This window comes from Schistocerca gregaria, chromosome X (assembly GCF_023897955.1).
Source record: "Schistocerca gregaria isolate iqSchGreg1 chromosome X, iqSchGreg1.2, whole genome shotgun sequence".
Lineage (NCBI taxonomy): Eukaryota > Metazoa > Arthropoda > Insecta > Orthoptera > Acrididae > Schistocerca > Schistocerca gregaria.
The window spans coordinates 650,820,687-650,834,839 of NC_064931.1; the positions used below are offsets into that span (position 1 = coordinate 650,820,687).

At 40.2% G+C, this 14,153-nt stretch overlaps 1 protein-coding gene across 2 annotated transcripts in view; it reads left to right on the forward strand.

Annotated features, from left to right (window-relative positions):
• The first annotated feature begins 5,180 nt into the window (after nucleotides 1-5,180).
• Nucleotides 5,181-14,153, forward strand: part of LOC126297494 (glucose-6-phosphate 1-dehydrogenase) — a 259,429-nt gene continuing 250,456 nt past the window's right edge. Inside the window, exon 1 of one of the 2 annotated variants that reach the window (XM_049988376.1) lies at nucleotides 5,181-5,289. In XM_049988376.1, the coding sequence (XP_049844333.1) occupies nucleotides 5,274-5,289 (16 nt within the window). In that variant the 5' untranslated portion in view covers nucleotides 5,181-5,273. The remainder of the gene's footprint in view (nucleotides 5,290-14,153) is intronic. The other variant, XM_049988375.1, reaches the window with a different exon arrangement.

Sequence of the window (14,153 nt, forward strand, 5' to 3'; positions counted from 1 at the left end):
AGAGCTGCATATCTTCGAGAAATATAAGAGCTGTAGCATTTCCTTGCTTTCAGCTATTCATAATACCAAAATGGCATGGCTATAATGACAAATGTTAAATGGCCAGATCAATCATCCACACTGTTACCCATGCAGCTATTGAAAATGTCCCACTTTAGGAATCATATGACCTCTCCACAGATACCCCTGTAATATTGTTAAACCTACAGTATGGTTATCTGCATAAGTGAGGCAAGCAAGCCACTGTACAGCAGTATGGTCCATTTTTCATGGGTGAGATTGCTTTAATGCCATGTTGGACAATACATAGCAATGTTCCACCCATGTTGAAGCTTCTGTTCATAAAATAATTGAGGATAGGTTTGGGATACACCTCTACTTGATCACCCACCATGTGACTCAGACAATGTACTGTAGGATAGTTTTGTTACATATACATACAATAAAAAACCTAACATTTAATTACCTCTTTTTCAAATTATCATTTCATCCTTTATTAATTGTCCTTCTGAGTAGTAGCATTTTTCCCACTGAATGTGCTGTAGCCTTGTGTTTAGAACCTCTGCTTTCATGGAAATATGTTTTTGTCCATTAAAAATTCTTTTTATTTCTGTTGTTGTATGTGTATTACAATGATTCTCCTCAAATAACTTTGATCTGCTGTGTAGGAAAATTATAATTTCATTAATGTATATGGGGGGAACAGTTAGAATTTGCAATTTCCAAAATAATGGGAAGCAACATTCTGTTTGCTGTGCAGTACACATGTATCTGATGATCGTGGTCTGCAGTTTCCGTATTCAAGATACGCTATTTGAACTTTCCAGAAAATTATACAATGACAGATTAAAAATAACTATGGTATGCTATTTTTCATGTACTCGTGTCAGTATGATTTTCTAGTATTTGCATTACAAATGCAAAGCTGCTTAGTTTATTTGATAGGATGTCAATATGTGTATTCCAGCTGAGTGCTTGTCCAGATTTAGTTGTAGGAAGTGGATTGTGTCAACTTCTTCCATAAGATGATTGTTATGTTGTATTTGAAATTCCATACGTTTCAAATATTTGATATTGAAGTGTACAATATGTATTTTTTCAATGTTCAGTTTCAACCCATTTAACTGGAACCAGTTTTCTAATGTATCCAGTTAGCTTTTGATGGAGCTTGCAATTTTTTCTGCATTGTCATCTTCAGTTAAAACAGAAATATCATCTGCAAACAGAACTGATGGGAATTTGTATTTACGGGTAAGTCAGTTACGTAGAATAGGAACAAAACTGTCCTCAAAATGGAGCCTTGAGGAACACTTTGCGATACTGTACTCCATTTAGAATAAGAATTCACTGCATTTGAAGTGATATTTACCCTATGTTGTCTGTTGTAGAAGTACACTGTGAGCCATTTCAGAGCATTGCCCTTAATCCCATATTTGTATATAAGCAAGGCCTTCGTCACTTAGTGAAATGCTTTAGTAAGATCACAGAAGATATCTGCAACTTGACTTGTCTGATCCAGTGATTTTCATATCTTTTCAATAAAGTTATTCATTGCATCCAGAGTGTTGTTGCTGGTTGGAATCCAAATTGCTTGCTAATAATATCACTTCGTACTATAAAATTTTTGATCTGGTTTGCATCTTCTTTCTCTAACACTTTTGACAGGACTGGAAGACTAGAAATAGTGCAGTAGTTTCCCATGTTTTCCCTCAACTCTTTCTTGAACAGGGGTCTGACTTTGGCATACTTCAACATAACAGGAAAGCATCCCAGTTCAAATGATTGGTTGATTATTTTTGTTAGGAGAGGTGCCATCATGTCACACACTGCTTTAATCACTTTTGTGGGTATCCCATCTCACCCAGTAGAGTTTTTTAGTGATATTATAACATTTTCCGTATGCTTTATTTGTGGCTTTTTAAAAAAATCTGTGAGATACTTGGCTTCTTGGTGGAGTTCAAAGGCATTTACTTTACTCAGATACTCTGCTATGTCAGCATCTGACTTTGTCACATTTATGACTAAGTCATTTAAGTGCTGCTCTGATATTTGAGCTGAGTTTACAATTTAAAGCTACCATCTACTTTAATCCTAGAAATTTCATTGCTACTAACTCTACTGCATAACTATAATTTGACAATGAACCACACTGCTTTTGTCTTACTTTTATGTTGCACGATGAACTTTTTTTTGACATTTGTTTAGCTGCCTTCACAACCTTTTCAAATATATAGTAGCAGTACAATGTCTAACATCATCTGTTGTTATATTTCAGTGAATTGTGGTGTTCCCTCTTCCTGGCACTAGAATTTTTTATACTCTGATGTACCCATTTAAGTTTACTAGTCTTTTGTTACATGTTGTTCTAAGTGGAAAAGTTTTCATTTCAAGAAAGCTACTTAAAAACTTCTCAAAGTTGCTACTGTTTGAAGTACAGCTGTCATAGGACCATTTAACCTTTCTTAATTCAGTACTAAATGTATTTGATTTTTTTTCATTATGTTCCTTTTCATATGGCTTTTGTTACTTAAATTCTCTTTTTTAATTTTTGGTTGTTCAATGAATAATGCAGAATGGTCAGATATTCCCAACTGTAAACAAAGTACAGGTCACGGACTGTGCACTTACACTTGGATGTTCCAAGTCATTTACTTTGAAGGCTTAGCTTTTTTGTTAAGTCAGTGAATCTGGACACATCATTGCTTTCAACTATGAAATTAATATTGAAGCCAGCAGCTATTACAATCTTTTTCATTTTTTTTATTACAATCTTTTTCATTTTTTTATTCCAATAGTTTTCATTTTTTTATTGCAATCTTTTTCATTTTTTTCTTGCAATCTTTTTCATTTTTTTCTTGCAATCTTTTTCATTTTTTTCTTTCAATCTTTTTCATTTTTTTCTTTGCTGAGATTTTCAAGCAGGTGCTGAAATTTCACCAGAAAAGCTTTAATTGTAGCTTTCTATGGTACTTTGTAAATAGAAACTTCTATGACATTTAGTTCCGTCAGTTCAATACAGCATCTTTCAAATCCACACTATTCATTCAGATGATTAAAATCACTTCATATTTTATATCAGAATGAGTAATTATGCCAGTGCCTCAATTTGATTTTTTTCTCATTTACAAAAGCTGTTTGCTACTTTGAAATTTTCGATTTTATTAAGAATTTTAATATTATCAAATGTAAGCCAATGTTCATGAGGAAAATGACATTGATATTTTTACATTCAGAAAGAGTAATTTGCAATTTGTCAGCTTGATGGCTCTTGTTTGAAAAGTTGGCACTTAGACTATTTATACTCAAGTGCATTACGTAGGGAAATTCTTTGTCATTTATTGTTTTGACCATACTCTTTCTTGGGTACCATTTTGATCTAACTTGTTGTTTCCAATCACTGTTCCTCATCCTCATTTTTTCTTACAAGTTTCCCCTATTATTCAGAATTTTATATGTATCAGCAAACATTCTACTAAGAATTTTGGATCTTAACCTATTTAAATGGCCAATGGCAACATTGGTTCCCATCAGATCACCAAAGTTAAGCACTGTAGAGGGGCTGGGGGCTAGCACTTGGGTGGGTGACCATCTAGTCTGCCAAGTGCTGTTGGCGAGCAGGGTGTACGCAGCCTTTGTGAGCCAAACTGTGGAGCTATTTGATTGTGAAGTAGCGGCTACGATCTCATAAACTGACATACAGCCAGGAGAGCAGTGTGCTGACCACATACCCCTCCATATCCACATCCAGTGACACTTGTGGACTGAGGATGACACGGCAGCCAGTCGGTACCATTGGGCCTTCATGGCCTGTTCGGGCAAAGCTAAAGTTAACGTATTTAAATGAAGACTGTCTTTATCCAAGCATTTATTGCTTAAGGACTTACTTGGATTTATAAACATAGCTCATAGATCATTATGGTTTTTGTTTAAATCACAGATTGTTCTTTCTATATATCAATCACTGACTGATCTTCTGTTGACAATACCACTTGCCACTATTCTTTTATTTGTGTAATCATTCTATGATGAAGCAACAGTGGTTGATGGAGCAGTATACTGGACACTTGTGCTTCATGCCTGTCATGTTTTGCAAATGGTTCAGTGAGTGTTGCATCATGGATTTTCATACACAATGAAACTTAAGTTTCATAATGTATCCTGTCATTCCAAAAACTGCTGAATTGTTTAGTGATCACCAAGTATAACATTATCAAAAATTATTTGAAATCAGCATATAGACGGTATATGGTGATGACATTAGAAGAGTAATTTTTTGTCCTGTATAAGTTTGTGTATGTATGTGGGGGGGGGGGGGGGGGGTTGCATGTGCTCAATTCAATAATTGGATAGGGTTTGTGCTGTGACATTAATCTGTATTTGTAAATGACTTATTGATCAGATTTGTTCAGGGAGAATACACTTCTGCTGTAATACAGAATACCCTCCGCCACACACCGTCAGGTGGCTTGCGGAGTATGGATGTAGATGTAGATGTAGATGCTGATTCTCATCAAAAGTTACTCATAGCACTTTGTCTAATAGCTTTTTAATATTTACTCAAACATGTGGTTTAAAAAAAGAAATCAGATTGTGGCTACAAATAAAATTTAGGTAGTGATGGCCAGAATGGAAACAATGACCGCCTTTCAAACAAATAGTAAACCATATGATGAGAGATTGTATTTGCAACGTTTGGACTGACGAAAACAGAATGTTATATAAAAATACGGTCATCTGGAAGAAGTATGTGCTTTCACAAACTGTTATACTCGAATAATTGAAATACAGAGTTGCTGCACATATGCTTCAACTACATTTAAGATGCACCCAACAGTGAAGATTAAAGGGCAAGTTCGTAAGTAAAGACTCTCCAGAATACGCTGTCGGGACTGAAAGGGGCCGCTTTCGTTCGCAGATCTCGGAAAGTACTGTTCCCGTAGTTGCCCCAGAAAGGAAATTGAGTTTTTTTTTCCACACACAGTTGTATTAGCGGAAACACTGTTAAATTCTAGAGTTGACGTTAAGAATAGAATCATGCTGAGTAAAAGTGAAATGATGCAGAGTAATTTCGTTTGAGGGTAAATAACATTTCATAACAGCCTAAAAGCGCGGTCGGCGCGACGCTCGGGCCGGCTGAGAACGGGCCCAAGGGCCGTTGACTACTGCCATCTACCGCAAACTCAAAAGCTTTCGCAACAACCTGCTTCGAGTCAGTATTTTGCGCCGGCTTGCCTGTGGTGGACGTGGAGCAAGTGAGAACTAAACGAGACGTCATGGCTACGAAGAAAGGTAATTTTATGTGAATTTCAGTAGTTTGTGGCGCTGATGCCATACAGCAGATACGAATATGTTAGTTTTCCAGCGATGCTGTAGATTTTTCAGTTTTCATCATTCTTGCTTCATCCATAATTCTTCTTCGGAAAACAGTCTTTTGACCGAATAGACGATAGTTATCAGGAGAAATGATTGATTATACCAAAAGCATTAAGTACACTGGCAGTATAGATAGCATGCCAACAAGATAAGCATTCACGTCGCTGATTAAAATTCTCGATTTTGAACACGCTTGACATTGCGATGTGAAGAGTGACAGCCTGCATGCGGTCCTTTAGGTTTGTGACCATTCGTGCTGCCCCTCTTTGGATACGTTCAGTGTTCAGTACCCCCCCGCAGTCCTCGTTGTTTTGGGTCCCATATACTTTAGCAGCATTCTAGGATGGGTTTTACGAGTGGTTTGTATGCAATCTCCTTTGCAGACTGCGTTTACCTAGTATTCTTCCGGTGCTTAACCTACGACTGAGTCCACATATTCGTTCCATTTCATATACCTAAAAGAGTGCCAAACCCGTGTGTTTCTATGAGTTGACCGATTCCAGTTGCGACTCGTCAGTACAGTAGTGATGGGATAGTACTTTTTTCGTATTGTGAAGCGCGCGGTTTTACATTTTTCAATGTTTGAAACAACTATGAAATATTATCAAAATCTGACTGAATATTTGTGAAGCTTTTTCAGACAATCCTTATTATAGATACTGGTAACTATATCATCTGGGAAATTTCTGATGTTACTATTAATATTGTTGGCAAAGTCATTAATATACAACATGAACAGCAATGATCCTAATAATACACCTCTCTGTGGCACTCCCGAAGTTACTTCATCTGTCGATGACTCTCCATCCAAGATAAAATGTTGCGTCCTGTGTACCACAAATTTCGCTTGATACCCCATACAGTCGTACTCTTGATAAAAAAAAAAGTAGATGAGATAAAGAGACAAATGCTTTTCGGAAATCGGGAAATGGTGCCTCTACCTGACTACCTTGATCGAGGGCTTTCAGGACGTCATGGGAGAAAAGTGCAAGTTGCACATGATCGAAGTTTTCGGAATCCATTCTGGTGGGCATACAGGTCATTCTGTTCGAGATATTATATTTGAGCTCAGAATATGCTCTAATATTCTACAACATTCACACAACACAGGATATTAGGCGTTTTGTCGATTACTTCTGGTACACTTCTTGGAGAGGAGTTTGACACGTGCTTTCTACCAACTACTAAGTAAGGTTTATTTTGAGGGTCTGTGATCGAGTATTGTTAAATGAGGGCCTTAGTCGTAAATTCGATATAGTATCTGATAGGGTTCCATCAGGTCTTGGAGTTTTGTTCAGTTATAACGACTTCAGCTCTTTCTCAACACCACTCGCACTAATATCTGTATCTCTCATCTTTGCAGTGGTTCGAGAATTAAATTGGGGCAATACCCCCGGATTTTCATTTGTGAAGGAACGTCTGGAAATGCAGTTTCAGATTCTAACACGGCGGATCTGACGTATTTGTTTATTGCGTCAAATACCCTACCTCCATTTCCCATTATCCTATCCAATCGATATATGTTTAAATGTTCCCCAAATATCTCATTGCTGTGAATTTCAGGTTTTAATCAGCTTCCTGTGCGTGAAACAATGTGAACTCCACATTCAGAAACTGGCATTTTGTTGGGAATGCTTCGACACTTAAGTCTCCCTGAAGCACAATGTGCGTAGGCATCGTCTACTCATTGCTTTTCAGTGTGGTCATCATCCTTCAGACGCCTATCCCACGTGTACACTAAGGCATCAATGCCAGCATCGGTGGTATTTGCATCAAGCTACTGCGACCAAGTCACGTCGTTTTTCTGAACGTTCATGTCAGTATGACAACACCCAAGTGCTTCTCCAGTGTTTCGCAGAGACTGTAATCACTGGGTGCTCGACCAAACTTTGACAGTAGCAATTGAAACGGTAGTAACAACCACGCCCTTTAGAACATTACACTCGTGTAATAGTAATAGATGCACCGTTGAAAACATCTCATGGCGACTTGGATCCTGTTATTTCATAATGTTTGATGTGAGTAGCCTGTTAGCAGAATGAGACGAGATTAAAACTTACTTACAGACGTATCTCTGTATACAATATCACGTGTAAGTAGTCGGAGGCGAAGAATTTTTAATTAGTCAATATTTTCCGAAGAGCTTCACACGATATAAGGAAGAACGTGATCCTTCTATGCGCAAATTCTAATAATTAATAATCATAATAATAATACTTTCTCACCAACACTACATAGGTTACGATCAACATGTCAATTATAAATTAAACGCACAGTACGCGTTTTACCCACTAGCGAAATTAATAACTGCAAACAAGTACTCACTTTGTAAATTGAAAGTAACCTCTGTATATAAACGAGATCTCAGTAAAGATACTTCGTCTATTCACATAAGAGAACCAGACAAAATTTTGTGGAGTTAGTCTGCCTGAAAGCAGAACAACGAGCAGCACTCTTGGTGGGGAAGTTACCTTTCGTGAAAGAACACTACAGCTGGTGTACAGGATGACTAAGAACCAATTTCTCCTCTAGCAGTGTAGAACAGTGTGCAGAGATTTACACAGATTCTATCCATATGCATTACTTCCGTTTTATTAGTAACTCATAGCTGCATTCAGTGTAACATTAACACATATTGTGCAAAATAAACACTCTCCGGTCATGTCTGTGCACTGCGTCGCCAGTGATTCATAAGGCGTTCTGTGAAGGGTCCTTATAACTTTGTGAAACACCCTGTAGTTGCTTCTTTTGTCGTAGTGGGGTAGATAGAGTGGTGAATCACCTGCTCGATCATCAGTCTGCAGACCTGAGGAGGAGGAATGTGCATTAACACAAACCGGCAACCCACCTTCTCTCGCGCTTCTACCCCTACGCATCTCCCCTCTCCACCCTATTATACACTTGGAACATAATTTATCCTTTAATATGGCTATACTGTAGTTAGATGTGTACCCACATTTAATGTTTGTTTTAGCCCACAACATTTGACGATGAACATTAATTTTATACCGTTAGAACAATATTTCTAATAACTGCGAATTTTCCGTCCCCTCGTCCGTCCCATTAGCTGAATGGTCAGCGTGTTGGAATGCCACGCACGGAGGCTCAAGTTCGATTCCCGGCTGGGGTAGAAAGTTTTCTCCCCTTGGCACAGGTTGTTGTGCTGTCATCATCATCATTTCATCCCCATTGTCGACGCGGAAGTCACCCAATGTGGCGTCGCACTCAATAATACTTGCCCATGGCGGCCGACCTTCCCGCCTGGGAACTCCCGGCCACTGGCGCTATACGATCATTTCCATTTTCGCCGTCCCTTCAATATGGAAGCTATTAGTCTTGTAAAAAGCAATGAACTGGACATTTAATGTGGTTTAACTTATTACTGGGAAACATTTTCGGTCGAATCTGCGGGTTTCGAATTATTCGAGACTAGTGCACTGCAGCCTTATTTGTTCGGGTGTCATAATGTGTGAAAGGTGCTAATGCTCATAGTGACGAGGAAAAACTGACGTTGTGGCAGTGATATTATGGAATTTGTCTGAATTTGAATATTTTTCGTATGCTATTTTTTTTCATCAGTTTCATTCTTTGTGGATGGCATCTCCAAGGTGACTCCACGGTGTTTGGAATGCAACTGAATCGCGTCGCTCTGTGCATTCCACGTTTTCCTTCTGGTACCCCGCTGTCGTATCGCCTGTTGGAAAGTGAACACCTTTTCCCTCCATTTTTCATTTAACAACCTGGTTATGGATGTTCTGTATCTGCATTACAGGCAAACTTCTCCTGTATTTTAATTTTTGGCCAACTGGAGAATTTATTACCCTGTAGGCCTTAATTTATTGTTTGCCCACATGGTGATTCTACGCTACCATTATTATTATGCACAACTTCTTTAAAACTTGCTTCTGTTTCATCAGTACGCGCAGTTCATTGTTCTAAATTTCACTGACAAGGAAACATTACCAACTTGACCTCATATTTTAAGGAGTAAAAATTGCAATTGCAAGATCTCAGCCACAGCAGTCGAACCCGGCCGAAAAATTGTGCTATAATTCTGATATTACGTGGCTATGACCATCTTAATATAAAGCTTTTAAATTTCGCGCGGACCGGTTGTTTGTCACAATCTTTTTCGAGAACAGATGTTGTTATACGCGAAAAATATGTAAGTAAGGCTCATAGTCAGTCCCACGAACAAATATGTTCAGTATTATTTAACAATATTGTCGCATTGATATTCAGCAACTGAAGATTTATTATGAATTATTTTCGATTTGCAATTTACCCATGACAACCAAGTTGAAGAACAGTCCGTCTCCTGCATATGTACCTCAATTAAACATTGTAAGCTTAAAAAAAAAAAATGCAACAGTCGTGTTGACACAGAAATAGCACTCCGCTGCATTTGTAAATCGTCAACATAAAAATGTTCAAAGTAAACAGATCTCTGATATAAGCTAATGGTTAGAAACCGCGCCCTTTGTCATTATGAAAAATGCATGTTACCAGGGTCACAGCAGTATTTCACAAACCTCTTACTCACTGCACTGTACAGACCGAGCGAAGAGGCGCAGTGGTTAGCTTGCTGGACTCGCAATCGGGAGGACGACGGTTCAACCCCGCGTCCGTCCATCCTGATTTAGGTTTTCCGTGATTTCCCTAAATCGCTTCAGGCAAATGCTGGAATGGTTCCTTTGAAAGGGCACGGTCGACTTCATTCCCCATCCTTCCCTATTCCGATGGGACCGATAACCTCGCTGTTTGGTACCTTACCTCAAATCAATCAACCACTGTACAGTACTTCGCCCTCGGACGTTATGCGACTGAAGAGGGGCATAGCCAGTGACAAGCAACCGGTGCGCACGAAATTTAAAAGCTGTGCATTCGGTGGGTCATAAGTGAGCTCTATCAGAATTATGGCCCAAATTTTCGTGTGAGATCGATTCCATTTGCCCTCATACGTGATATATCGTGTTGTTGCATCGTTCTAGACTCGTTATTGCACCTAGGAAACCATTTTATGGACTCTGTTAATTTGTGAAAGTCGGGTTTATTCCTAAGGTGGGTTTCGCTAGCGACCGAGGCGTAAAAAGTGAACCTAAGAGAATAAGGTGACGCCACTTACTGCGTTCTTAGGAAGCTGTTTTCTCATCAAATTTAATTCAATACCTCCTTTTCTTTTCTACACAAACTATACGTATATATTTGTCTTGTGGTCGTTCTTAACGTCTTTCACAAAGGTATTCTATTTGCTGATTTCATCACTTGAAGATAAATTTCTCGAATATGCGGTTCTTCAATGACTTGGTGGACGGGTCGAAAGTAGCCTCAATGCAAATGCCAACTTTTTGGATCAGGAATGCACACAATAACTGTGGAACATACTCGCCTACTTACGCACGGAAGTTCCTGTCGACTTTAGGCCATGATGTTGAGCCAGTTTGTCAACTTCTAATGACTCCCTGATATCCGTAACGCACAGCTCTATATCAAAGTGGTGAAGCTACCTATCGACGTGATAAATGTTTTCAGTAGTACCCAGGCCTTCCAAAGTGTCGATAATGCACTACGTTTGCAGAAGGCAACTAGTCGAAAATGAGAAATGAACATCCTGAGACAATGGTGTCACATCAATAAAACTTCATTCACAGGTTGTACACTAAATGTGATCATAATACAGTGTTATACTGCTGTAGACATGCAATCTTGAATAACAAATTCATTAGCTAAAATAAGTGTCGGTAGTCACAACAGAGTTCACGCTGCTTTCATCTGTATCCGCAACTGGTTAAGGGATGTCGCCGCCAATAAAGACCGAAGCAGACAACTTATCATGCCCACACATGCTCAGTGGCAGCCGGCCGCTGTGGTCGAGCGGTTCTAGGCGCTTCAGTGTGGAACCGCGCTGCTGCTACGGTCGCAGGTTCGGATCCTGCCTGGGGCATGGATGTGTGTGATGACCTCAGATGTTAAGTTCCATAGTGCTTAGAGCCATTTGAACCATTTTTTGCTCAATGGCTGACGGGTCTTGTGACTGTGATGGCCAGTGGAGCAGACGAACATGGTGGCAAGCGCGTTGGATAACGCGAGAACTGTGACAACGAGCATTAGTTACTAATATGTATGTTGTTACGAATGTATCTCACACTGTTCCTGTGTACCAAAATTATAGACTATGGCCGTACACGCTATGGTGCGGTTGAAATGGCTCTGAGCACTATGGGACTTAACTTCTAAGGTCATCAGTCCCCTAGAACGTAGAACTACTTAAACCTAACTAACCTAAGGACATCACACACATCCATGGCCGAGGCAGGATTCGAACCTGCGACCGTAGCGGTCGCGCAGTTCGAGACTGTAGCGCCTAGTACCGCTCGTCCACCACGGCCGGCCCCATGGTGCGGTATTTGGCTGTTTATATCCCTGTCAGATACTCCCGTCCGTCCAAAAAGTTTCGAGACTGAATTAATAATAAAAAATAGACAGGATGGTGGTTTTAATGCTTTAGGTGTTCTACATAGTCTCCCCTCATTTAACTGCAACGCACAGAACTTTCATAAAGCCACGTGAAACTGTCAGAAAACTGTTTGGGATGCTGTTCAACTAGCGCGTTGCAGTGGCATGAATGTCGGTTATGTCGTCAGCGTGTTGACCTTTCATGTGAATTTTTGCACTTCATAGTTTTGTCGTAGGTTCATACTGATAATACAAAGTCTCGTCACTCATGATTCTTTCTAGGAAAGGACTGTCGACGTTTTTCATTTCAAGGAAGTCGCGACAGGCGTCCACACTTCGTTATTTTTCTTCGGGAATCGAGGTGTGGGACATGTACGATAAACTTTGCACACACTTTTCTCTTCTTCGAAACATTTTGGAGAATGCCTTGAACACTTTAGTTTGGGATGTTGTTCCATTGCGATTTGTGTCACAACAAGCGTGACACACTACGGGCGCAGGTCAACTATTTAACCCTGCCTGCCCACAACCGACTGGTGGAATGCACATATGCTGTTTACAGTTGCTAGTTGAAGGTGCCATCGTGGTTACTGCTCTGACGTCGCTTATAAGCCAAGAATAAAACCAGTGTCGGACCTTGTTGCCGTTGGAAGGACGGTGTCCACTACGATAGTTGCTGCTTTCTGATCGGTTTCACATTCGCAAAGTACCATCAAAGGCGCAAAGGGAGAATGTACTCTCATCACTAAGGTAACTTCACTCTATCCGTGCCTCCTGTTGCGTCTGTCACTATATCATGGGAGGCAGGCTGTGTGTTGATATGTGATAGAAGCGCTTGCTAGTGACTAACTGAAACTGTGGGTGCAACAGTATTCTAATTTGTGATGAGGTCGCGGTGTGATCAGCAATAGCAGCTCCTCTGATCAGCGCCCGAGGCCTGAATTTGTATTGCATTGCCTCCTAGAACCAGTACGAGGAACATGTAGAAACACTTCATAGACGCTGAGGACAGTAGCTCGCGAAGACCGACCAGCTTCGCAGTTTCCGAGATGTTCGTCCCAAGGTGCGGGGCCTTATCACTCTGCCCTTTGTGAAGCCGCCTCCGTCAGCGTATCTCCCCATTTGTGATCCACATCGCCACGAGAATGATTCGCCATCCGTTTCTGCTACGCTTATATACTTCAATGATTGTATAGCGTTTACATACAAAGACCTGCCAGCTCGTAATCCATACACGTGAGCGCCGTAAGAAGTTTCCCTGTTGGGTTTTTGTCCTTGTTCACTACGGAAGCAAGTACTGTATCAGAAAATGTTGAGTAATTGAATAAAAAGAGCTTAACGGTAAAGAAGAAGGGATGTTATACTGTTACTGAACCATTTTATTCAAAGGACGTCTTAATTAACAGTTTATTCATTACTTTATTGCAGTTATAAGGTCTCCAATTGTATGTTCATACAAACTAAGTACAAAATGTCCTATTTTACACCCTATAATGACGACAGCAGATAGGCGGGAACTGCGATTTGCTACCAGATGCAATCTTAAATTTTTTCGAGGATTTATTAATCTAAGGTAAAGTACCATTTCTGCTCAAAAGTATTTAGACACATATCAGTAGACTTTAGTATGGGTTGTGTCCACCCTTGGCGATTATGATGACTTGAACTCTGTTGGGGGAACTTTCAATGAGGTGTCAATGTTTGTGGATGGATAGCCTGTTCTTCCTTAAGAGCCGAAACCAGAGAAGACAATAAATGTTGGACGCTGGGATCTGCGTTCCATTGGGTTTGGGTCGGGACTTTGTGTAGGCCACTCAATTTCAGGAATGTTATTGTCCTCAAATTGTTGCCTCAAAAATCCTGCTTCATGACAGGGTGCATTGTCGTGCTAATACAATCAATCATCGTGTCCGAACTGCTACTCTCATGTACACAAAATACAGTGTTGTAAAATGTGTTCATATCCTTACGCAGTATGCGCTTTCTTAAGCACAATAAGGGTACCATACGCTAACCACGAGAAACACCCCCATACTGTAACACTACCGCCTCCACACGTCACTGCTCGCACTACACGTGATGGCAGGTACTGTTCTCCATACATTCGCCAGGCCCAAATTCTTCTGTTGCGTTAGCACATGGTCTAGCATGATTCATCACTCCCCAGTCGCCTTCCGCTGTGGCCGTTCGGTTCTAGGCGCTTCAGTCTGGAACCGCGCCGCTGCTACGGTCGCAGGTTCGAATCCTGCCTCGGGCATGGATGTGTGTGATGTCCTTAGGTTAGTTAGGTTTAAGTAGTTCTAAGTCTAGGGGACTGATGACCT